Source organism: Amblyraja radiata, chromosome 11 (genome assembly GCF_010909765.2).
Source record: "Amblyraja radiata isolate CabotCenter1 chromosome 11, sAmbRad1.1.pri, whole genome shotgun sequence".
Lineage (NCBI taxonomy): Eukaryota > Metazoa > Chordata > Chondrichthyes > Rajiformes > Rajidae > Amblyraja > Amblyraja radiata.
In genome coordinates, this window is record NC_045966.1 from 40065782 (window position 1) to 40090169 (window position 24388).

General features: G+C 51.2%; 2 protein-coding genes and 1 long non-coding RNA gene across 4 annotated transcripts in view; 2 read left to right on the forward strand and 1 right to left on the reverse strand.

The window, feature by feature from the left end:
* gemin5 (gem nuclear organelle associated protein 5) overlaps positions 1 to 15742 on the reverse strand; it is a 39703-nt gene extending 23961 nt beyond the window's left edge. Inside the window, exons 1-10 of one of the 2 annotated variants that reach the window (XM_033029757.1) lie at positions 15432 to 15742; positions 13417 to 13571; positions 11404 to 11585; positions 9305 to 9456; positions 8469 to 8582; positions 6468 to 6597; positions 4966 to 5131; positions 3349 to 3561; positions 1973 to 2058; positions 1497 to 1579 (exon numbers count right to left, since the gene is read on the reverse strand). In XM_033029757.1, the coding sequence (XP_032885648.1) occupies positions 1497 to 1579; positions 1973 to 2058; positions 3349 to 3561; positions 4966 to 5131; positions 6468 to 6597; positions 8469 to 8582; positions 9305 to 9456; positions 11404 to 11585; positions 13417 to 13571; positions 15432 to 15582 (1432 nt within the window). In that variant the 5' untranslated portion in view covers positions 15583 to 15742. The remainder of the gene's footprint in view (positions 1 to 1496; positions 1580 to 1972; positions 2059 to 3348; positions 3562 to 4965; positions 5132 to 6467; positions 6598 to 8468; positions 8583 to 9304; positions 9457 to 11403; positions 11586 to 13416; positions 13572 to 15431) is intronic. The other variant, XM_033029756.1, reaches the window with a different exon arrangement.
* On the forward strand, positions 9995 to 10576 carry LOC116978548. The gene is made up of 3 exons (XR_004413469.1): positions 9995 to 10026; positions 10232 to 10234; positions 10566 to 10576. It is a non-coding gene; the product is annotated as an uncharacterized LOC116978548 (long non-coding RNA).
* A 1567-nt stretch (positions 15743 to 17309) lies between the features above and the next one.
* On the forward strand, positions 17310 to 23494 carry mrpl22 (mitochondrial ribosomal protein L22). The gene is made up of 7 exons (XM_033029769.1): positions 17310 to 17878; positions 17957 to 17999; positions 19221 to 19353; positions 20740 to 20805; positions 21781 to 21858; positions 22852 to 22921; positions 23189 to 23494. Exons 1-7 carry the CDS (start codon positions 17857 to 17859, stop codon positions 23395 to 23397), a joined length of 621 nt encoding a protein of 206 aa, XP_032885660.1. The 5' UTR covers positions 17310 to 17856; the 3' UTR covers positions 23398 to 23494.
* The last annotated feature ends 894 nt before the right edge of the window (positions 23495 to 24388 follow it).

The window sequence follows — 24388 nt, forward strand, 5'->3', positions numbered from 1 at the left end:
GTGACCGTGTGGGTTTTCTCCTGGTTCTTCCCACACTCCAAAGACGTGCAGCTTTGTAGTTTAATTGGCTTTGGTAACATTGTAAATAGTGTAGGAGTGATCATTGGTCGGTACAGACTCGGTGGGCCTGTTTCCGTGCTGTATCTCTGGAATCTAAAGTGCTTAAGCTAACTTGAAAGAACTTATAAACAGTGAAGCTACCTGCGAGCCACCTAAGATAAGACTTCAGATTATTAGGGATAACTAATAGATAGCTAAATTAGCAGCGCAGCACTTAAAAAACAAAACAAGCAAATGTCTCCAGGCAAATGCTTCGGACAAGTCAAAGGGAGCTGTAAATAATGAGGCCGTGTGCGAGGCCGTTAAGATAAGATTCTGCCGTTGAGGGACTTCAGAGACTAGAGACAAATAACGATGCACCGGAAGGAACTGCAGATGCTGCTTTACACTGAAGATAGACACAACATGTTGGAGTAACTCAGCAGGTTGGGCAGCATCTCTGGATAAAAGGAATAGGTGATATTTCATCAGGACCCTTCTTCAGACTGAGAGTCACAGCCAACAATGGACCATTGTGGGCTCCACCTTTCCTGGGTCATCAGTGCCGGCTCGGATTTTCATACTTTTAGTTTTCCTTCCCCCTGACTCTCATTCCGAAGAAGGGTTTTGACCTGAAAAGTCACCTATTCCGTTTCTCCAGAGTTGCTGCCTGACCCGCTGAGTTACTCCAGCACTTTGTGTCCATCCTAGTACAACTAACTCACGGCACCCCAGGGGAAAGGTGGGCACCCAACGGGGGGGGGGGGAGATCGTCACCCCAAAAGAAAGTTTGCCGCTTTTGGTGAGAGGAGGGGCAGGACAAAACATGGCGAGTGATAGGTGGGTACAGATTGGGGGGGGGGGGGGGGGGGGGGGGGGGGCGTAGTTCTGACAGGCAGATGGTTGGTTAAGGCCAAAGATTAACAGAAAGAAGGTGTGAGATAAGGAGACTGGCAATACATCACAGAAATAGGCCCGAAACAGACCAGCGTGGGAGGAGACCAGAGCACCCGGAGAAAACCCACGAGGTCACAATGAGAATGTACAAACTCCACACACACACAGACACAGACAGCACCCAACGTCAGGATTGAACCCGAGTCTCTGGCGCAGTGCGGCAGCAGCTCTACCCGCTGCACCACTGTGCGGCCCCATCTCTGGGAGTGTTGAAAGGCTGGAAAAGGTACAGAGGACTCGAGGGCCTGGGCTATAGGCAGAGGTTGGGCAGGCCAGGATTTTATTCCCTGGAGTGCAGGAGGATGAGGGATGATCTTATAGAGGTGTACAAAACCAGGAGGAGAATAGATAGGGTGAAGGCAGCAACTCTATCGCTGCGCCACTGTGCTGCCCAGAGGAGGAGTGAACTGTGAAGCCAGAAGAAGGAATGCAGGTGGAAGGGGCGGAGAGAGATAGATGGGAGAACGTGTCGCTGGGGGGCGGAGCAGGAGGACACTCACCTGGAGCTACTGGAGGGAGAGGGGGCCCCCATGCAAGAGCGTACACAGTCTTCCTGTGGTAAGAGCTGGATATCTGGGGAGGTCTGGAAGAAAGAAGAGATTGTTGTTACTCGCGGGCTTGGTCTGGCCGAGGGATGGATTCTGATCGGACTATCTTTAATCAGACTTCACTGGACTCTATCTCACACTCAACATTATTCCCTTTATCCTGTATCTGTACACTGTGGACTTGGTTGTAATCATGTACAGTCTTTCCGCTCACTGGACAGCACGCAACAAAAAGCTTTTCACTGTACCTCGGTACACACGACAATAATAAAGACATGAAACGTTACAGATTCCTTTTCTCCAGTTGCTGCCTGATCCGCTGAGCAAGGCCAGCATTTTGTCAATCTTCCCTACTCAATACCCTGACCTTAAACTAGCAAGGGGGCGTGGAAAGTGCTGGTGAACTGCGCTCTACAAATGAAGCTTACTTGTTTGAATAGATTTCATTAATGCCAACTTTGCCATCGTCCGTTCCAAATGCTAACACGCTCTCCTTGGTCGGATGCCAACACAACTGGAACAAAGAAAACACATTGTGAACAAAGGCCAAGATAGTCTCAGGAACACAGGTCAGCATGGTGGCGCAGCGGTAGAGCCACTGCCTTACAGCGCCGGAGACCCGGGTTCGATCCCGACTACAGGTGCTGTCTGTACAGAGTGACCGCGTGGGTTTTCTCCGGGTGCTCCGGTTTCCTCCCACATTCCAAAGACGTGCAGGTTTGTAGCTTAATTGGCGTGTAAAAATTGTAAATTGTCCCTAGCGTGTAGGATAGTGCTGATGTACAGGGTGATCGGTGTGGACTCGGAGAGCCTGTTTCCATACTGTATTTCTAAAGTCTAAAGACTGGAAAATGGGTTAAGAGGAGAATTTTACCCGGGGCATTTTTGAAATCAAGATAGGGTGGAGAAATAGAAAGTGTTCCCTGGGCTCCATCGAACATCGGCTGAAGAACCAAGGAGAGGGATTATTGGAAGGAGAATTGTTATTTAAGATACAGTTGTGATCTGCAAGGGTCCAGAGGAGGTTTACGAGAAGAATCCGGGGGTGTTTGGGTTAATGTATAATGAGCATTTGAAGGCTCTGGGCCTGTACTCGCTGGAGTTTAGAAGTATGAGGGGGAACCTCATTGAAACTTGCCGAATAGTGAAAGGTCTGGATAGAGTGGATGTGGAGAGGATGTTTCCACTAGTGCAAGAGTCTACGGCCAAAGGGTCTTAGAATAAAAGGACGTATCTTTAGAATGGAGATGAGGAATTTCTTTGATCAGAGGGAAAGGTAGATCAGCGGGATTAAATGGCAGAGAAAACTTGATGGGCTGAATGGCCTGATTCTGCTCCTATGACTTATGAACGTGTCCTGGAACAGAACAATTAAATTCTTACTTGCAGCAGCACAACAGACATCTGAACATAGTACTCTGTAAAACCCATAATAAAATAACAAAGGAAAAGCATATGACAATAGTGCAAAGACAAAAATAATGCCAAGTTTGGATGGCATGTACGGAGTTTGTACATTCTCCCCGAGACCGGCGTGCGTTTTCTCAGGGTGCTCCGGTTTCCTCCCACACTCCAAAGACGTACAAGGTTTGTAGGCTAATTGGCTTCAGTAAAATTGTCCCTAGTATGTGTGGAATAAAGTAAGTGTGCGGGGATCGCTGGTTGGCGTGGACTCGGTGGGCAAAAGGGCCTTTTTCCGCGCAGTATGTCTAAGCTAAACTAAAGATCAGCCATAATTTAATGACTTAAATGGGCTGAGCGGCCTAATTCTGCTCCGATGGCCTGTGAACGGCCAAACACTCACCGATGTGACCTTGGACTTGATGGCTTGCCAGAGGGTCTTGATGTCGTAAGGTCCCTGGAGTGAGATGGTATCCCAGACTCGGATCATGCCGTCCCCCACTCCCACCGCCAGCGAGCCGGAGTTGACCGGGGAGAAGGCGAGGCTGTAGGCAAAGCCACCCAGGGTGGGCAGGGTCCAGCAACACTCCAGCGTGGCGAGGTCCCAGCATTTCACCTGTGGAGGCATCGCAGCGGTCACGGAGCGGCCAAACCCGCGAGCAGGCGATGTGCGCACTCATCCCCATCCACAAACCCTTGTAGTTTTAGTTTATTATCACGTGAACTGAGGTACAGTGAAATGCTTTTGTTCTGTGCTATCCAGTCAGCGGAAAGACTATACATGATCACAATCAGGCCGTCCACAGTGTACAGATACAGGATAAATGGGAATAATGTTTAGTGCACGATAAGTCCAGTAAAGTCCGATTAAAAATAGTCCGAGGGTCTCCAAAAAGGTCGATGGGAGGTCAGGACTGCTCTAGTTTAATCTATTTTATTGTCACATGTACCAAGGTACAGTGAAAAACTTTTTTGTTGCGTACTATCCAGTCAGCGGAGAGCCTATACATTATTACAATCAGGTACAGGTACACAGGATAAAGGGAATAATGTTTAATGCAAGACAATGTCCAGTAAAGTCCAATTAAAAATATCCCGAGAGTCTCCAATGAGGCAGATGGGAGGTCAGGACTGCTCTCTGTAGTTGACGAGAGGACAATTCTGTTGCCTGCTGACAGCTGGGAATATTTGAACTATTGTGTGTCGGTCTGGTCACCCCATTACAAGAAGGTTGTGAAGGTTCTGGAGAGGGTGGAGAGTAGGTTTACCGGACTTGACCAGAATGCTGCCTGGATTAGAGGGTTTCAGATAGAGGGAGCGATGGGTCAGACTTAGATTGTTTTCTCTGGAAGGCCGGAGGTTGAGAGGGAGACTTGATCGGGATATAAAATGATGAGAGGCAAAGATAGGATAGACAGTCAGAAATGTCCAGCACTAGAGGGCATAGTTACAGGGTGAACGTTTAAAGGAGATATGGGGGGCAGTTTATTTACATAAAGGGTGTTGGGTGCCTGGAAGAGGCTTTTAGATAGGCACATGGATATGCAGGAATGGAGGGATATGGATCACATGCAGGCAGTGATCAGTTTAACTTGGCATCATGTTCAACACGGACATTGTGGGCCGAAGGGCCTGTTCCTGTGCTGTCCTGTTCTGTGTTCCAGCCCTGGTTCAGCATAGAAATGGGTCAAGGCAGTGTAAAATGTAGAGCGGCACGGTGGCGCAGCGAGTAGAGACACTGCTCACAGCGCCAGGGACCCCGGTTCGATCCTGCCTACGGGTACTGTCTGTATAGAATTTGCATGCTCTCCCTGTGAACACATGGGTTTTCTCCAGGTGCCTCGGTTTCCTCCCACATTCTAAAAATGTGCGGGTTTATAGGTTAATTGGCTTTGGTAAAAATAATAAATTGTCTCTGGTGTGTAGCACAGTGCTGGTGTACGGGGTGATCGCTGGTCAGCGCGGACTCGGTGGGCCGAAGGGCCTGTTTCTGCGCTGCATCTTGGATGGGAACACTCACGTCTCTGTCCATGGAGGTGGAGAGCAGGAGTGATCGTCCGTCCTCGCCGCTCACGGAGCTCAGGTTGAAGACGATCCGGCTGTGGTTCTGCCCATCGCTCGACTGCCCCAGTACTGACCACCTCTGGCGGCCCCCCTTCACCAGGTCCCACAGCAGCAGCTCCCCCCTGCCGAGAGAGCGGTGTCAGACAACGGGCACACACACACGCAAAGCCAAGCTGCACGGGGGTCAGAGGGGTGGCACACACACGCAATGCACACGCCAAGCTGCACGGGACGTCCGAGCGGCAGACACACGGCTGGGTCAAGGAGGGGGCTCGGGGAAGCATCATAAAGGGGATGGCGAGGGAAGGTTAGGCACAGGTGCAGGGAGAGAGAGTGACGGGAGGGGGGGAGGAATAGGGGCAGCGAGAGAAAGGTAGAGCATCGGGCAGGGGGAGGAACGGCATGGGAGAGAGGGAGTGAGGGGGAGGCGGGTGGGAGGGAGTGGGGGAGTGATCATGGGGAGAGTCCCTGTCATCAGAAGGAACTGCAGGCAATATTGGGGCGATACTGAATGCGGGTCAAAGTTCAAAGATCGCAGGAGCCAAAGGCGAGACTGAAACCGGCGGCTTTCCTATGCCTCCCAACTCATCCCGGCGCCATGGTGGGGCGTGGGCATTGGAAGCACGGATTTTAGGGAACACCCCACCCCATTCTTTTTGTATTCTCCTCACCGCCCCCCCCACTCTCCCCAACTCTCCTCTTCGCTCCCATTCTGCCACCATCCCCACCCCCGTCTCATGTCCCCTCACATCTCGATCCCTCCCCCGACCTCACATTTCACTCCTCTTTCAAACCTCCAATCTTGTTCTCAACCACCATCTTGTCTGAAGAAAGTGTCCCAACCTGAAACATCACCTGCCCAAGTCCTCCAGAGATCCTGCCTGACCCGCTGAGTTGGTGAAAGAGGGGGGAAGCAAGGGCTACCTGAAATGGGAGAGAGTTGGAGGGAGAGAGAATCACAGAGGGGAGGCAGTGAGAGAGGAGGTTGTTAAACTGTCTTCGGAGAGAGGAGTGGAACTTCTTCAAAGTAGGCATACCTTTGCAGTGCAGTAGACAAAATGTTTAAGAAAGAACTGCAGATGCTGGAAAAATGGAAGGTAGACAAAAATGCTGGAGAAATAGTGGGAGAGGCAGCATCTATAGAGCGAAGGAATAGGTGACTATTCAGGTCGAGACCCTTCTTCAGACTGATGTGGGGGTGGGGGCGGGAAGAAGAAAGGAAGAGGCAGAGACACTTTGTTTCCTTTTGTGTAAACCAGCTTCTGCAGTTCCGTGTTTCTACATTTCACTGCTCCACTACGAAGTTATGCCTACTTTGAAAAAGTTCTCCTCGAGTCTGAAGAAGTCTCCACTCAAAAGGTCACCTGTCCCTCTCCTCCAGAGATGCTGCCTGACCCACCGAGAGACTCCAGCACTTGGTGGTCTGTAGAACTGACAGGGACCCCCCCCCCCCCTTACCCGAAGCTGCTGGAAACCAGTTGGGTGGGACGATCACGCGGCCAATGCACCGCGAGCCAGATACGTTCCTTGATCCCCACATCGGCCGCCCCTCTCCTCTTCATCTGAGGCAGCTTCAGGGTCACCACACCTGCAACACAAGACGTTCACGCTCAAAGTCAACCACGGAGGAGCTTCATTGGGTCAACGCCAATCTACCAGCAAGAGACAGAGGATGATGGCGAACCCAATCAGATCTTGGCCAATCCTATAGCCTTCCTGAAATCCTCACAGTGGCACAGCGGGTAGAGCCGCTGCCTCACAGCACCAGAGAGCTGGGTTCAAACCTGACCTCGGCTGCTGTCAGTGTACGTCCCTCTCCCCGCTCCCGTCCGGCAGAAGATACAGAAGCTAGAAAGCGCGCACCACCAGTCTCAGGGACAGCTTCTTCCATTCTATTATGAAGCTTTGGGTAGTGCCGTCAGCGATGGCAGCCTCGCCAACGGTCTGTCTGTCTTTTCATCTTTTTTGTTATTTTTAGTGTGTTTAAAAAGTTTGTGTTAATGTTTTCTGGTTTGTTTTATGTGGGGGGGGGGGGGGTGGGGTGGTCGGGGGAAACTTTTTTTCAATCTCTTACCTTGCTGGAGATGTGATTGTTTTCCGGATCATGGAGCTGGCGGCCTTGCTCGAGACTGACTTTGAGCCTCACCGCGGGGCCGTGGACTCACCATCGGAGCCTGCGATCCCTTGCCTGGGATCGACGCTCCAACTGCGGCCCGCGTATTTCACCATCGAGGAGCTCGCAATCTCGGGTAGAGACTGATGTCGGGAAGCTCCAAAGTTGAAACCCGTTCGACTAGCCCCGACCCGGGGTCCGATCGCCCGGCGAGGGAAAGCCGAGATTCCCCCCCCCCCCCCCCCCCCCCCCCCCCGATGCGGGAGCTTGATCACCCCAACGCGGTGGGCCCAAACGCCGACTACGGGAGCCAAGATCGTCCCCTCAACAGAAGGCTCGAGGCCCCCGACCGCAGGAGAACAAAGAAGGGAAGAGATGGAACGTTTGTTTTGCCTTCCATCACAGTGAGGAATGTGGAGGAGTCACTGTGGTGGATGTTTATGTTAAAATGTATTTTGTGTGTCTTGTTGCTTTTTATTGGTATGACTGCATGGCAAATCAAATTCCTCGTATGTTGCAAAACATACTTGGCTAGTAAAGTATGATTATGATTACCATAAGCTAGGGTACTGTCCAATTCACCTAAGGCAACTGAACCATCTTATCATCAATTAGAGAGTGGTTCGAAAGCTCCCATCAACCTCATTGGAGATCTTTTATCTATCTTTAAAATCAGACTTTCTCAGACTCCAATGCTACAAATGTTGTAAATGTACATGTTGTACCTTTTATTTTGTATCTGTGTGCGGGATTGTAATCGTGTCCAGGTCCACCACCCATTTTCCAGCACACCTGGTTCCGGATTGTCCGTTTTGCTGGACCAACAGAGGTCACGACCTCCGAGAGGAATCTAACAGTACCGAACGTTCCGCCTTGGCCGCGGAGGGGCAGATACCGGCCTGCAAAGTCGGCCTAGGGAAACAGCTAATGGGAACGGATCCGCTGGCTCTGGCCGGGCTGGAGTTCCAGAGCCCCGGCCGCAGGGGTCCAATTCAACCCGCCCATCGGCCGCGGAAGACCCAATGAGGTCGAGATCGGCCGCCTCACCCGGTCTAGGCACCACATTTCCAGGGGGACTTCAAGGAGGTGCCGGACCACCAGTTGCTGGAAAACCGGTGGTGGATCAGTATAGTCTTTTTTTAAGATTGGAAAAAATGTTTTCACCGTACCTCAGTACGCGTGACAATAATAAACAAACAAACACTTGTTGAACTTGTGTATGGTTGGATTGTACTCCTGTGTGGTGTAATTTGACCAACAGCGCACTAAACCTCACCTCGCCCAGGCAAACAATAATAATAATGAAGCAGTACGGACCGAGAGCGAGGGCCAAACGCAACATTCACCTTTGCCGTTTGTGCAGTTCCAGATACGGATAGTCTGGTCTCTGCTCCCCGATGCCAGAGCACAGAATCGCTCGCTCTCCTCCTTCAAAACATCGCCATTCTGCCAATCCGCTTCTGAGGGAAAAATAAAACAAAATTCAGAATCACAACAGTTGCTGGACAAACCCCAATCATTCCTTCTTCTCCCCGCTCCCATCCGGCAGAAGGTCCAGAAGCTTGAAAGCTGCATCACCAGACTCAGGAACAGCTTCTTCCCCTCTGTTATCAGGCTTCTGAACGACCCTTCCATAAGCCACGGCACTGTCCGATTCACCTCTATGTTTTGATCGTATAGAAGCGTATAAAATCGCATGGAGAATTGAGTCTTTTACACAGAATAGGGGAATCAAGAACCAGAAGACATAGGTTTAAATTGAGAGGGGAAAGATTCAATAGGAATCCGAGGGGCACATTTTTCAAACAGAGGTCAGTGGGTGTATGGAACGAGCTGCCAGAGGAGGTAGTTGAGGCAGGTACTATAACAACATTTAAAAGACATTTGGTCAGGTGCATGGATAGGAAAGGTTTGGAGGGACATGGGCCAAATGCAGGCGGGTCAGACCAGATGTGGCATGCGTGGGGGTTGGGCCAAAGTGTCTGTTACCGCGCTGTATGACTCTGACGATAATAAACTGAACTATCGCTCAGCCATCACGCCTTAGAATAAAACTTGGCATTTTGGAAAACTCGGAACTCCAGCACTGACGGTCCTGCTGAGTTACTCCAGTGCTATATGAAATCTTTTGTACGGCATCACCTGCAGTTCCTCGTGTGGAGAGACCAAACGGTGGTCTTACCTGCCGCATTCTCGGACCGCCCCAGGATTCTGCCGTCGCAGAGTTGGGGACACCAGGACAGTGCTTGTATCTCTCCATCGTGACCCCGCAAGCGATGAACAACGGCACCTTTCCTGCTGACGTCAATGATGACAATCATCCCATCTTTATACCTGCGCAGAGGGGGAGCAAGTGTTAGGTTGCTGGAGGGGGAGGCAAACTTATACGGCAATCCTATCTGCTTTGTGTCTCGTTCATATTTAACGTATGATGAGCGTTTGACGGCATCGGGCCTGTACACGGTGGAGTAGAGGGGACTGAGGGGGGGGGGGCGGGGGGACCTCATTGAAACTACCGAATAGTGAAAGGCCTGGATAGAGTGGATGTGGAGAGGATGTTTCCACTAGTGGGAGAGTAAAAGGGCACAGCCTCAGAATAAAAGGACGTCCCTTTAGAATGGAGATGAGGAGGAATTTCTTTACCCAGAGAGTGGTGAATCTGTGGACTTCATTGCCACAGACAACGGTGGAGGCCAAGTCATTGGATATTTTTAAGGCGGAGATTGACAGGTTCTTCATCAGTAAGGGTTTCAGGGATTACGGGAGAAGGCAAGAGAATGGGGTTGAGAGGGAAAGATAGATCAGCCATGACTGAATGCCGGAGGTTCCAGAGCCTTTCTGGATTATCTGTTTTGCCAGACCAGCGGCCACAGCCTCTGAGACGAGTCCAACGGTACTGGAACAGTCCGCCTAGGTTGCTGGGGGGGCCGAGATACGGGCAATGGCTCCAGCCAGGCCTGAGTTCCAGAGCCCTGGCCGCAGGCGGGCGAATTCAAGAGACAAGAGAGTTTTATTGTCATGTGGCCCAGATCATATGGCCCAGTTCAGTGTGTCTATATATCATAGACCATATATATATACACATAAATAAACAGATAAAGTGCAATAGGTTGTTATAGTTCAGAGTTTGTTTGATGGCGAGTTTAATAGCCTGATGGCTGTGGGGAAGAAGCTGGATGTACCAGATTTCAGGCTCCTGTACCGTCTACCTGTCAATCGGCCGCAGAAGTCTCGATGAAGTCGAGATCGACGGCCTCAGCTGGCCTAGGCACCGCGTCTTCAGAGAGATCTCACCAGTTGCCAGAAAATCAGCGGTGGCGCTGAACACCTTTACACATTTATTCCCTTTATCTGATTTGTAATTAAAATGTTGCCTGCCTCACCAGTCATACGATTCTCGTGATTCTTGTGATCCGCACTCTGATAAGCTGTTCAGATTTTAGTTTCGAGATACAGCATGGAAACAGGCCCTTTGGCCCACCGAGTCCATGCTGACTGTCCATCACCTGTTCACACTCGTTCTATAGTTACCCGACTTTCTCATCCGCTCCCTGAACACCAGGGGCAATCTGCAGAGGGACAATTAACCTACAAACCCACACGTCTTTGGGATGGGGGAGAAAACCGGAGCGCCAGGAGAAAACTCACGCAGTCACAGGGAGAACGTACAAACTCCGTACAGACAATGTCCGTAGTCAGGATCGAACCAGGGTCTCTGGTGCTGAAATTCATCACTGTCTCTCTTCTAATTTAGAGATACAGCGTGGAAACAGACCCATCGGCCCACCAAGCCCGCGCTGACCATCGATCACCCGTTCACAGCCTATCTGCCTGCGATGCTGCTGAACGAGTCTCATTGGAGTTATTTACTTTAGACTTTAGAGATACAGCATGTTAACAGGCCCAGAAAATCCACGCGGTCACGGGGAGAACATACAAACTCCATACAGACAGCACCCATAGTGAGGATCAAACCAGGGTCTCTGGCACCGTGAGGCAGCAGCTCTACCGCTGCACCATAGTGTCACCCCTAGGAACAGGCCCTTCGGCCCACCGATTCCACGCAGACCAGCGATCACCCCGTGTACTAGCACTATCCAACACACTACGAAAAATGTATTATTGTTTTACCGAAATGAATTAACCCACAAACCTGTACGTCTTTGGTATGTGGGAGGAAACCGGAGCACCAGGAGAAAACCCACGTGGTCACAGAGAGATCGTGCAAACTCTGTACCTCGCTGTGTTTGTACAGATGGCAATAAACCCGACCACACTCACCCCAGGGCTACATGCTCCTCACGGTGTGGGGAACAGGACAGGCAGAAGATGTGTCTGGGCTCCGGGAACCAGCTCTGGGTCTCGTCTTTGAAATGCCACCAACAAACGACAACTCCCTTCTCATCCCCGCTCACCACCAAGTCTTTCCGTAGCGGGGACCAATGTAGGGCCGTGATAGTTGCCTGTGAAAACCAATGCAAGACACAGGGACAAAGGTGTTTAAGGTTAGGTTTATTATTGTCACATGTATAGAGGTACAGCGATAAGCTTTGTTTTGCATGCTATCCAAATCAGATAATATCATAGTCACACAGTGTGGAAACAGACCCTTTGGCCCGACTTGCCCACACCGACCAACATGTCCCATCTACACTAGTGCCACCTGCCTGCATTTGGCCCATATCTCTCTAAATCTCTCGAAAAAAAACAAATTAACACCTAGGGGGCGCTGACCTGTGCGCGGCTGCCCAGCCAGCAGCTGTCCGTCTTTTCATCTTTTTTTTTATTTTTAGTTAGTTAAAGTGTTTTTTCTGGAGTTCTAGACTTTTTTATGTGGGTGGGGGGGGGGGGGGAAGGGGGAAACTACCTTTCAGGGTCCCTACCTGGTCGGAGAGGCAGCTTTTCTCCGGGCTGCAGTTTCGACCCGTCCTCGCGGCCTACCAGCGGGCCTGGAGCGGCGTTTCCTGTCGGGGACCGCCCAGAACCACGGCTTCGGCAGCGGCACAGCGCTGGAGCGCTATTGCGGAGCGGGCGATGCCTTGCCCGGGTCGCCGCGCTGGAGCTCCGGTGAGCTGAAGACCGCCGGGAACAACATCGCGGAGCTGTGGGTCTGAGGAGCGGCCAGCTGCGAGCGGCGGCGCTGACTTTACACCGGGAGCCTGGGATCTCGCGACGAGATCGCCAGTAGTGGAGCTCCAACCGGCGCGGCCTTGTTGGCTTTGGAAGCCGCGGCCTCCAGTACGGAAGCGGCCGTTCCAGGTGTCCCAAGCCGCTGTGAGGATTCTCCCGACGCCGGAGCACCATCACCCGGCGAGAATGGCCAGGAACATCGGGCCTCCGTAGAGGCAACTGTGGAGGCCTCAATTGGCTCGACTATGGGTGAACTGGGGTTGGGGACTGGACTTTGTGCCTTCCCTCATGGTAGGAGCCATTGTGGGGGGATGTTCTTTATGTTTAAATCTCTTATTAATGTTATGTCTGTATTCTTTCTTTATGTGCTGCATTGGCAAGAAGCATTTCACTACACCTAGGTGTACGTGACCAATAAATAACCTTTGAAATCTCTCCTGTCCATATATCTGTCTAAATGTCTTTTTAAATCACAAATTATAGAAGTAGAATTAGGCCATTCGGCCCATCGAGTCTCCGCCATTCAATCATGGCTGATCTCTGCCTAATCCCATTCTCCTGCCGGCTTATGAGAGGGATAGACAAGAGTTGACGTGGATAAGCTTTTTCCATTAAGAGTAGGGAAGATTCAAACAAGAGGACATGACTTGAGAATTAAGGGACAGAAGTTTAGGGGTAACATGAGGGGGAACTTCTTTACTCAGAGAGTGGTAGCTGTGTGGAATGAGCTTCTAGTGGAAGTGGTGGAGGCAGGTTCGATTTTATCATTTAAAAATAAATTGGATAGGTATATGGACGGGAAAGGAATGGAGGGTTATGGTCTGAGTGCAGGTAGATGGGACTAGGGGAGAGTAAGTGTTCGGCACGGAGTAGAAGGGCCGAGATGGCCTGTTTCCGTGCTATAATTCTTTATATGGTTATATGATTATATGGTCTCCCCATAACCCTTGACCATTTCTGATCAATAATTTGTCAATCTCTGCCTTAAAAATATCCACTAGATATATTAAATGTTGCGATGGCAGCCGCCTCCATCAGCTCGTTCCATACATCCACCACCCTTTGTGTAAAAAAGATTTACCCCTCAGGTTCCTATTAAATCTTTCCCCCTCCCCCTCCCCACCTTAAACCTCTACCACAGGTACCCGCCGCTGGTGAACCTACCAGGTGGGCAGTGTGTTCCTTCAGCACAGCTTTAGTGTCCGTGTCCCAGATTTTGACAGTGCCGTCGTCCGAAGAGCTGGCGCAGGTGTTGGTGTGACCAGCGTGCGGGCAGAACGAGAAGCCCGTCACCCTCTCCGTGTGTCCCCTCAGCTCCCCTGCAACCGCACAAGGAACAACTCATAAGGCACCAGGTCACAGGAGCAGACTTAGGCCACTCGGCCCATCGAAGTGTGAATGGAGTCAATGGAAGGGAGATGCGCAGGTGCAACACGCTGGAATAACTCAGCACGTCGGGCAGCATCTCTGGAGAAAAGGAACAGGCGATGTTTCGGGTCGAGAACCTTCTTCAGACCGAGAGTCATGGGAAAAGGGTGATGAGAGATATAGATGGTGATATAGAACAGATGAATGAAAGATATTCAAAAAGGAACAATGATCAAAGAAAGGTGGAGCCCACAATGGTCCATTGTTGGCTCTGGGCTGGGTGGTAACGAGTTATCCAGACAGTGAAACTTAACAGGACAATAGTGACATTAATATGACGATGAGAGAACCAATGGAAGGGAGGTTGGTTTGTGTGATGGTCTGGGCTGCATCCACCACTCTGAAATTTGTTGGGGTCTTGGATGGAGCTGTTCCCAAAACATGCTGTGATACATCCTTGATCTATCGAGTCTACTCCGCCATTCAATCATGGCCGGTCGATTTTTCCCTCTCAACCCCATTCTCCTGCCTTCTCCCCGAAACCTTTACTCATTAAGAACCTGTGAATCTCTGCTTTAAAAATACCCAATGACTTGGCCTCTAAAACCAAATTCCACAGATTCACCACCCTCTGGCTACAGAAATTCCTCCTCATCCCCTTTCTAAAGGTACGTCCTTTTATTCTGAGGCTGTGCCCGCTGGTCCTAGACTCTCCCACTAGTGGAAACATCCTCTCCACATCCACTCTAGCCAGGCCTTTCACTATTCGGTAAGTTTCAATGAGGTCCCCCCCTCATCCTTCTAAACTCCAGCGAGTACAGGCCCAGTGCCGTCAAACGCTCATTACGTGTGAACCCAATCAGAACTAAAAAACAACTCGACGTAACGAAACCACAAAATTCACGTTAACAATTACATAGAACTTTACAGCAAAGGAAAAGGCCCTTCGGCCCACAATGTCTGTGCCATACATGATGCCAAGTTAAACTAATCTCCTCTGCTACATGTGATCCATATCCTTCCATTCCCTGCATATCCATGTGCCTATCCAATAGTCTCTTGAATGCCACTATCGTATCTGCCTCCACCACCACCCATGGAAGCACATTTTAAAAAATTGCCCTGTCACCTTAAAACTATGCCCTTAAATCCTTGGCATTTCTACCCAGGGGAAAGGGCTCTGACTATCGACTCTATCTGTGCCTCATCATATTCCATCAGGTCTCTCATCGGCCTCTGACTTTCCAGAGAAAACAATCCAGGTCTGTCCAACCTCTTCCTGTAGCTGAAACCCTCTAATCCAGGCAGCATTCTGATAAACCTCCACTTTACCCTCACCAGACCCTCCACATCCTTCTTGTAATGGGGTGACCAGAACTGCACGCAAGAGGGATTAAGACGTTACTTGGGTTCAAAGGGCATTGCAAAAGCTTTAGAGGCTTCAATGGGCACCTCAAAGTGGTTTCGAGGGGCATCTTATAGGCTTCAACATGTATTGCAGAGGGGTTTGGAGGGATCAGACTGGAAATCTCACAGACTTTAGAGGTTTCAAGGCACATTTCAAATGATTTAGAGGAATCAAGGAACATATCAAGAGGCTTCGTGGCATCTAGGAGACATCAGGGGGCATCTCAGGGGTTTATAGGATTCAGGGGGGAACTCAAAGGGCTCCAGGACATATCTTAAAAGTATTTAGAAGATTCAGGGGGCATCTCGGATGGTTTAGATGTTTCAAGGGGACCCAGAGGGAGAGGGGCAAGGTGGGAATTTCCCCGGGGACGGTTCGGGCGATATATGAAGGCAGCGGTTACCGAGGATCTGAGGGCGGCCGCGGGTCACATCCAGCAGGAAGACGCTGTTCTTGGCCCCGAAGCCCAGGTGGGCGGCGGCGGCGGCGGGGGCAGCGTCGCTGCAGCGCCCCAGGTACCAGTTAGGGGACGGGGGTAGCAGGCGGTCCGACATCGCTCCCTCCTCTCTCCCCGGGCAGGGTAGCGTTCTCCCCGCCGCTCCTGTCCTGCACACGGCGCCGGGCTGGGGCTCTATCCAGCTACGGGACCCCTCACTCCCGTCTCCCGTCTCCCTGCATGCGGCTCCCCGCTCCTCGTGTGCGGCACCAACCCGCCCCTTCCTGCTTCCTCCCCTTCCTTCTCTCGCTCCTCCCTCCCCCTTCTCTCTTGTCACTGCTCCTCTCCTCTGCTCCTGTCTCCCCTTCCTCTCTCTCTTCCCCCTCACCCACTCCTTTTCTTGTCCCTCCTTTTCTTCCCCCTCCCTCCTCTGGTCACTCCTTCCTCCATATCCTTCTCTCCCGTCTTCCACCTTCCTCTCGTCACCCCTGCTCTACCACCCCTTTGTCTTTATTATCTCTCTCTCACTCACTTCACCCCTCCCTCCCCTCTCCTTATGCCCTCCTCTCTTGTCATTCCTCCTCTCCTTCCTTCCCCATTCTCACTTGTTTCCCCTTCCCTCTCTCCCCCTCTCCCCCCCCCTCCCTTCCCTCTCTTCCCCCTCCCTTCCCTCTCTTCCCCCTCCGCTTCTCTCTCTTCCCCCTCCGCTTCCCTCTCTCCCCCCCTCCGCTTCCCATCCCCCCCCCCTCCGCTTCTCTCTCCCCTTGCCCCTTCGTCCCCCCTCCCTCGCTCTGTCTCTCCCCATGACCCCTTTCTCCTCCTCTCCCCCTCCATACTCACTCTCCCTCCTCTTTCCCCTCCCTCTCCCGTGGATTTCCCTCCTCCATCTCATCCTCAAATGAAAACAGTTATCCTCTAATACTCTGCCTCCCCCCCACCTCCGTACAAAAAAAACATCTGGACTGGTACATTGTCAGGATGGGATAGTGTTTAGATGAATATGGACAAAACGTGGGCAGATGGGACTAGTGTAGATGGGGCATGTTGGTTGGGGTGGACAAGTTGGGCCGAAGTGCCTGTTTCCACACTGTATGACTGACTAAAACCTGACTCTTAGTCAATATTGAACAAGATGTAGAAATAAGGAACTGCAGATGCTGGTTTACTATGGAAAGGCACAAAGTGCTGGAGTAACACATCTCTGGAGAACGTGGATAGGTGATGTTTCGAATCAGATCTGAAGAAGGATCCCGATCCAAAACGTCACCTGTCCACGTTCTCCAGCACTTTGTGTCTTTCCTTGTAAATGTTGACCAGTTGGTCTATATCATTTTTCAAATAAATAGGTATATTATATATATGTATGTATGTGTGTGTGTATATGTATTTTGGCACTTCAGTGTTCATAAGTCATATGAGCAGAATTAGGCCATTCGGCCCATTGAGTCTGCTCCGCCATTCAGTCATGGCGGATCTACCTTTCCCTCTCAACCCCATTCTCCTGCCTTCTCCCCATAACCCCTGACACCCGTACTAATCAAAAACCTGTCAATCTACACTTTAAAAAATGTGTGGGTAGTGGATTAAAACGTGGGATAATATAAAACTAGTGTGGATGGGTGATCATTGGCCGGCATGGACTCGATGGGCCAAAGGGCCTGCTTCCACACTATCTTTCAATCAATTAATCTCTCTACATTACTGCTCCTCTATCTGCACTGGGATATTTTCTGCCTATATCTCTGCTTTTCTTTATTGGTCCCTATCACTCTCAATCTATTTAGTCCCATCTCTCTCTCACTCTACTTCTGCCTGACCATCCCTCTATCACTCTCTATTTATGCTCCTCTCTCCTTCCATCACTCTATACCTCTCTTCCCATCCCTCTCTCGGGACATATTCTATCTACCTTCACTTCAATATCTATCTATCTCTCTGCCCCTTCCTCTCTCCCTCCCCTCACTCTATCCCTCCGTCTTCCGATGCTCCCTCTCTCTAACTTTCTCCATCTGTTTGTCTATCTCTCTCTCTCCCCAGTCATCCCCTCTCCCCCGCGCTCCCTCCCCCACTGTATCCACTTGTCAGTTACACTGTTGCCAGTTTCATGTGTCTTTCCCCGGCTGCGGCGCCCGGACCCCCGAGTGTTGCAGCCCGTCCCCACCAAATATTATAGAGCTCCTCTTGTATCTTTGGTCCCCACCGTCTCCCCCCTCTCTCTCTCTCTAACAACCAAAGATCCTATAGCGGAGCGGACAACCCTCAAACACCAACCACTCCTCCTGGGTCTAACCCAGCCCCTGCAGTCGAGGGCGGATCGGTGAATCGATGCATCGTGTGTGTGAGAGTGAATGAGATATTAGTCTGGTCTGGTCTGGCTTGTCTCAAAGCAGCAATGGCGACCTCACTCTGCCCTGGTAAGTCCCTCTACCGCTTTTCTCCACAAACCTGCCCTCTGCTCACTCTCACCCTCTCCCCGCTTTGTGTCTTTTAAGGTCTGGCTGTTCTGCGGAATCTTCTGACCCACGTACATTCAAGGTAAGAGAGCAATCAGGAAGTGTGTACACTACGTGCAGGAAGAGTTACAATGACCAGCGTTTGTCGATATGTCTGGAGAAAACCCAGACACGTCTAAATGTCCAGAATAAAAGCCAGAGCTACAGGGAGAGGTCATGCACACTTGGAGTATTGTGTTCAGTTTTGGGTCACTCTGCTACAGGGAGGATGTCATTGTATTGTATTGTATATCTTTATTGTTATTTTCCTGAGTACTCACATACCCAGAGGAAACAAAAAAACGTTACTCAAACCAGTGTCCATTCAGTGTGCAGTAAAAAAATAAATAGAAATAAAAATACATATATCATGAACAAGTTTAACACTACTCTCAACTAAACATCAACAGGCGTTCCGATCGGCAGCGGCACGACAGTGGCTCTGCTGCAGTGTGTCCAGGTTGAGTTGGAAAGAGTGCAGAGAAGATATACGTTGTGTGTTCAGCTTTGGTCACCATGTTTTCTGAAATATGTTGTCAAGTTGCAACGGGTACAGAGAAGATTTGCGAGGATTGTGTACAGTTTTGGTCATTCAGTTATAGGAAACATGTCGTTAAGCTGTTTAGAGAAGATTTACAAGGATGTTGCCAGGGCTCGTAGGCCTGAGTTATAGGGAGAGGCCAGGCTCATTTAAAGTATTGTATTAAACTGTGGTCACCCTGCTACAGGAAGGATGTCACTAAGCGCGTAGAGATTTATGAGGATTGTGTTCAGTTTTGGTCACAATGTTATAAGAAAGATGTTGTCAAGCTGGAAAGGGCGCATAGAAGATGTACGTGGATGCACAGAAGTCCATCTACACCAGTCCCACCTGCCTGGGTTTGGCCTACATCCCTCTAAAACTGTCCTACTGATGTACCTGTCTAAATGTTTCTTAAAAGTTGTGATAGTACCTGCCTCAACTGCCTCCTCCGGCAGCTCGTTCCTTACACCCACCGCCCTTTGTGTAAAATGAAAGTTACCCCTCGGGTTCCTAGTAAATCTTCCCTCCCCACCCCTCAGTCAACCCGAAATGTCACCCATCGCTTTTCTCCAGAGATGCTGCCTGACCCGCTGAGTTACTCCAGCTTTTTGTGTATATCTTTGGTTTAAACCTCCGTCCTCTGGTTCTTGATGCAAGAGACTCTGTTCATCTACCCGATCTATTCCTCTCTGTTTCTACGTTCCAGTGTTGATCTCTGACTCTCTCCTCCGGTCTCCCCAGGTTGCCGGCCTCCTGTAGTCTCGTTCCTCGGGCAGACCTGCACTGCAGCCTCGCGCTGTCTGCTAAAACCTGGGAGCGGAAGAACAGGATAGTCTACCCTCCACAGCTGCCGCATGAAGCTCGCAGGCCAGTGGTGAGTTACCCGTCTCTGCGTTTGGCCACGGGCTACATTGAAACAACACCTTTCAGCTCAGATTTCCCATGCTGTAATATTTGCCTCACACAAACCTCTTCCCACCCATCCTCAGAATCTGCCCCCATCTCATTCCTTATCCATTATTCCCATTCTTTCTCCTTTAGCCTCATTCTTTCTCCTTTATCCTCATTCTGTATTCCTATTCTTTATTCTTCTTCTTGATCCATTATTCTCATTCTTTATTCTCGATTTTTATTCTCATTCATTTATCTCATCTCCTGAAATCCATCTATTCACCAGATTAGAAGGCATAGCCTTTAAGGTTATTATTGATTAGAGAATTGGTGCAGGAGGCCATTCGGCCCTTCGAGCCAGCACCTCTATGCATTGTGATCATGGCTGATTATTGTATATTTATTGTACATATATAGAATTATGAAAGGCACGAATAGGGTAGACAGTCAGAACCTTACTTCCAGGGTTTTAAATGTCAAACACGAGAGGGCATATTTTAAGATGAAAGGGGCAAAGTTGAAAGGAGATGTGCGGGGCAAGTTTTTTTGACACAGAGAATGGTGGATGCCTGGAACATGCTGTCGGGGGTGGTGGTGGAGGCAGATACATTCAGCAGTGTTTAAATGGTTTGGATAGGCACGTGGATATGCAGGGAATGAAGCGGTGTAGATCATGTGCAGGAAGAGGAGATTAGTTCAACTTGACACAGATTTAGGTTTATTATTGTCACGTGTACTGAGCTACAGTGAAAAGCTTTGTTTAGCATGTTATCCAAACAGATAATACAAACATGGATACAATCAAGCCAAACTCAAGTACAACAGGTAGAACATGGGGAAGATACAGAGTGCAGAATATAGTTCTCAGCATTGTAGCGCACCAGTTCCAGAGATGAAGTCCAATGTCCGCAATGGGGTAGAGGTGAATCGAACAGCTTATGGAAGGACCGTTCAGAAGCCTGATAACAGTGGGGAAGAAGCTGTTCCTGAGTTTGGTGGTGCTTGCTTTCAAGGTTCTGTACCTTCTGCCGGAGGGGAAAGGGGAGAAGAAGGAATAACCGGGGTGGGACAGGGACTAGTCATTGATTATGTTGGCTGCTTTCCCGAGGCAGCGTGAAGAGATGGAGTGGATGGTGGGGAGTCTGGGCTGTGCGGTGGGCTGGGCTACATCCACAACTCTGCAATTTTAATATCCCCCCCCCCCCCCCACCCTCACACTATCCCTCCAATTTCCATAGATGGGTAGATATCAAATGATAAGGATTTCATGCAGTTGGACAATGCATTACTGGGATTTTTACTGAGCCGGGAGGTTTGTTGGTAAATGCTGGAGGACTAGAATCTTAAACATTCTTCTCTGCTTCTACAGGAGGTGTTTCACTGCAGGAGGCAGATCAAATATAGCAAGGACAAGATGTGGTATCTGGCCAAAATGGTGAGTCTCTGGACTAAGATTAGCTCTTGGTGACCGTAATCATTTCTGGGGAAAGACATCAAGTGCTGGAGTAGCTCAGCGGGTCAGGCAGCATCTCTGGAGAACATGGATAGGTGACGTTTCGAGTCTGGACCCTTAGCTTCGAGGTACAGCGCCAAAACAGACCCTTCGGCCCACCAAGGCTGCGCCGACCAGCGATCACCCCGTACACCAGCACTATCCTACACACTCGGGACTATTTGCAGATTTTCCAAAGCCAATTAAACCACAAATCTCTACATTTTTGGAACATGGGAGGAAACCTGAGCACCTGGAGAAAACCCACATGGGTCATGGGGAGAACATACAAACTCTATACCTGTGTCTCTGGTGTGTAAGGCAGTAACTTTACCACTGTGCCCCCCTTCGTTAGACTCCACAAGCAACTGCAGAAGCTGGTTTACTAAAAAGAAGGTGCTGGAGTAACTCAGCGGGTCAGGCAGCATCTCTGGAGAACATGGATAGGTGACGTTTTGGGTTGGGACCCTTCTTCATACTTGATATAAACCATCGTCTGCAGTCCCTTGTTATTATGGATCGAAGGTATTTGGCTATTTGTGTTATTATTGGGAAAGTTTAGCGATACAGCATGGAAACAGGCCCTTCGGTCCATCGATCATCCGTTCACACTAGTTCTATGTTATCCCACCCTTGTCCACTCCCAACACACTAGAGGACAATTTACAGAGGCCCAATTAACCTTCAAACTTGCACATCGTTGGGATGTGGAAGGAAACCAGAGCACCCAGAGGAAACCCACGCGGTCACAGGGAGAAGGTGCAAACTCCACACACAGACAGACAGCACCCGAGGTGAGGATCGGTCTCTGGCGCTGTGAGGCAGTGGCTCTACCCGCTGTGCCACTGTGCTGCCCCTTGTTGAAGGAGCCTAGTGTATCTGTGGACCAGATACTAACGTCCACACCTTGTCTTGTAGATCAGAGGGATGACCTTTGACCAGGCCGTTGCTCAGCTACAGTTCAATGACAAAAAGGGAGCAAAGGTCATGATGGAGGTAAGACATTCGCATGATGACCAGTCGCCCTCCCCGACCAGCAGAGTCGCCCTCCCCGACCAGCAGAGTCGCCCTCCCCGACCAGCAGAGTCGCCCTCCCTGACCAGCAGAGTCGCCCTCCCCGACCAGCAGTCGCCCTCCCCGACCACCAGTCGCCCTCCCCGACCAGCAGAGTCGCCCTCCCCGACCAGCAGTCGCCCTCCCCGACCAGCAGAGTCGCCCTCCCCGACCAGCAGAGTCGCCCTCCCCGACCAGCAGAGTCGCCCTCCCCGACCAGCAGAGTCGCCCTCCCCGACCAGCAGAGTCGCCCTCCCCGACCAGCAGTCGCCCTCCCCGACCAGCAGTCGCCCTCCCCGACCAGCAGAGTCGCCCTCCCCGACCAGCAGTCGCCCTCCCCGACCAGCAGTCGCCCTCCCCGACCAGCAGAGTCGCCCTCCCCGACCAGCAGTCGCCCTCCCCGACCAGCAGAGTCGCCCTCCCCGACCAGCAGAGTCGCCCTCCCCGACCAGCAGGGTCGCCCTCCCCGACCAGCAGGGTCGCCCTCCCCGACCAGCAGAGTCGCCCTCCCCGACCAGCAGAGTCGCCCTCCCCGACCACCTAGGTCGCCCTCCCCGACCACCTAGGTCGCCCTCCCCGACCACCAGAGTCGCCCTCCCCGACCAGCAGTCGCCCTCCCCGACCAGCAGAGTCGCCCTCCCCGACCAGCAGAGTCGCCCTCCCCGACCACCTAGGTCGCCCTCCCCGACCACCAGTCGCCCTCCCCGACGACCAGTCACCCTCCCCGACGACCAGAGTCACCCTCCCCGACGACCAGACCCATACACCAGAAGACTGGTCCATTCTCAAACAGAGTTTCATTCTTCCCAAAGACAGATCTTATTCTTCCAGAGACCAGGCTATTCACCCTGGACCAGATGCACTAACCCCCCCCCCCCCGCCTACCCCTCCCCCTCCCCCCCTTGCTCCGCTCACTCTGTCTCCCCTCTGCTTCAGGTCCTTCTGGAAGCCCAGGATTTGGCGGTGAGGAACCACAACCTGGAGTACAGGTCCAACCTGTACGTGGGTGAGTGGGGAATGACGATGGGAGGGCAGGGGTAACGGGAGTGGGGGGAAGATTGGAAAGGGGGCAAGGTGGAGGAGGGGGTGCAGATGGGGTGAGGGGCCAGGTCTGACCACCACTGCTCAGTGTTCACCCCCCTTCCACGAAGGATCGGACCATGGAGTCAGCTAGCTCGCTCCACTCCTCGCCGGACCCTCCCTCCCCTTCCCTTCCTTCTCCCTACCCACTCCCCATCCATTCCTCACTCGCTCTCTCCTCCTCTCCCCCTAGCGGAGTCGTTCTCCAGTAAGGGCCAGTACCTGAAGCGTCTGCGTTACCATGGCAGGGGCATGTTCGGCATCATGGACCGCGTGTACTGCCACTACTTTGTGCGGCTGGTGGAGGGGAGCCCCCCGGCCGTTGCCGAGACCACTCCCCTGGACCTGGCCAGGGACTACGTGCAGAAACTCCGCAACAGGACCATCATCCACGCCCTGTGACCGGCCCCCGTGGCCAATACTGACTTGGGGGAGGGGAGGGCCAGATGTATCTTGGTTCACATGACAATAACAATAAACTTGTAACTATGTCCATCCTTTCTTCAGCCTCCCGTAGCGAGCAGGGGATGGGAACGGAGGCAAAAGTTTGTAAAAAAACATTAAGCGAGGGCAACGAGTTTCAGGCCAACCCTTCTTTCTGCTGCAAGTCATTAATTACGCCATTGTTCGTATTTTAGAAATTTATTCAATAAATAGACCAATCTCCGCCTCTCTACAAAGTAGGGGAGCACAGGTTCACAGGGTTATCAAAGACACTTTCATTTGGCTAAAACAGAAACCAGTGGAGCTTTGGAACAGGAGATGAAATTGGCGGCAAATTGGAAAGAACGTTGGAGCTGCTGCCGGACATCACCAGAGACCCGGGTTCAATGCTGACTACAGCTGCTGTCTGTACGGAGCTTGTACGTTCTCCCTGTGACCGCGTGGGTTTTCTCCGGGTGCTCCAGTTTCCTCCCACACTCCATCGACGTGCAGGTTTGTAGGTTAATTGCTGGTTGGCACACACTCAGTGGGCCAAAGGGCATGTTTCTGCGCTGTATCTCTAAAACTATAAAACAGACCTTCAACCCATCGGGACAACCTGGCATCAACCACCTATTTACATTTATCCAAAATGAATCCTTTTTTATTCCCACCATTCTCACGAAACCACCCCCCCCCCATTCTGCCCATCTGCCACACACCTGGGGGGGGGGGAGGGGGGCAATTTTCAGAGAGCTAATTACCCTGCAAACCCACACATCTTTGGAGTGTGGGAGGATACCAGAGCATCCAGAGGAAACCCGCGCAGTCACAGGGAGAACCTACAAACTCCACACAGACAGCACCCGTAGTCAGGATTGAACCCGGATCTCTGGCGCATTGAGGCAGCAGCTCTACCTGCTGCGACACTGTACCACCAAAAGGTTGGCTGTATACAGCACGATATAGG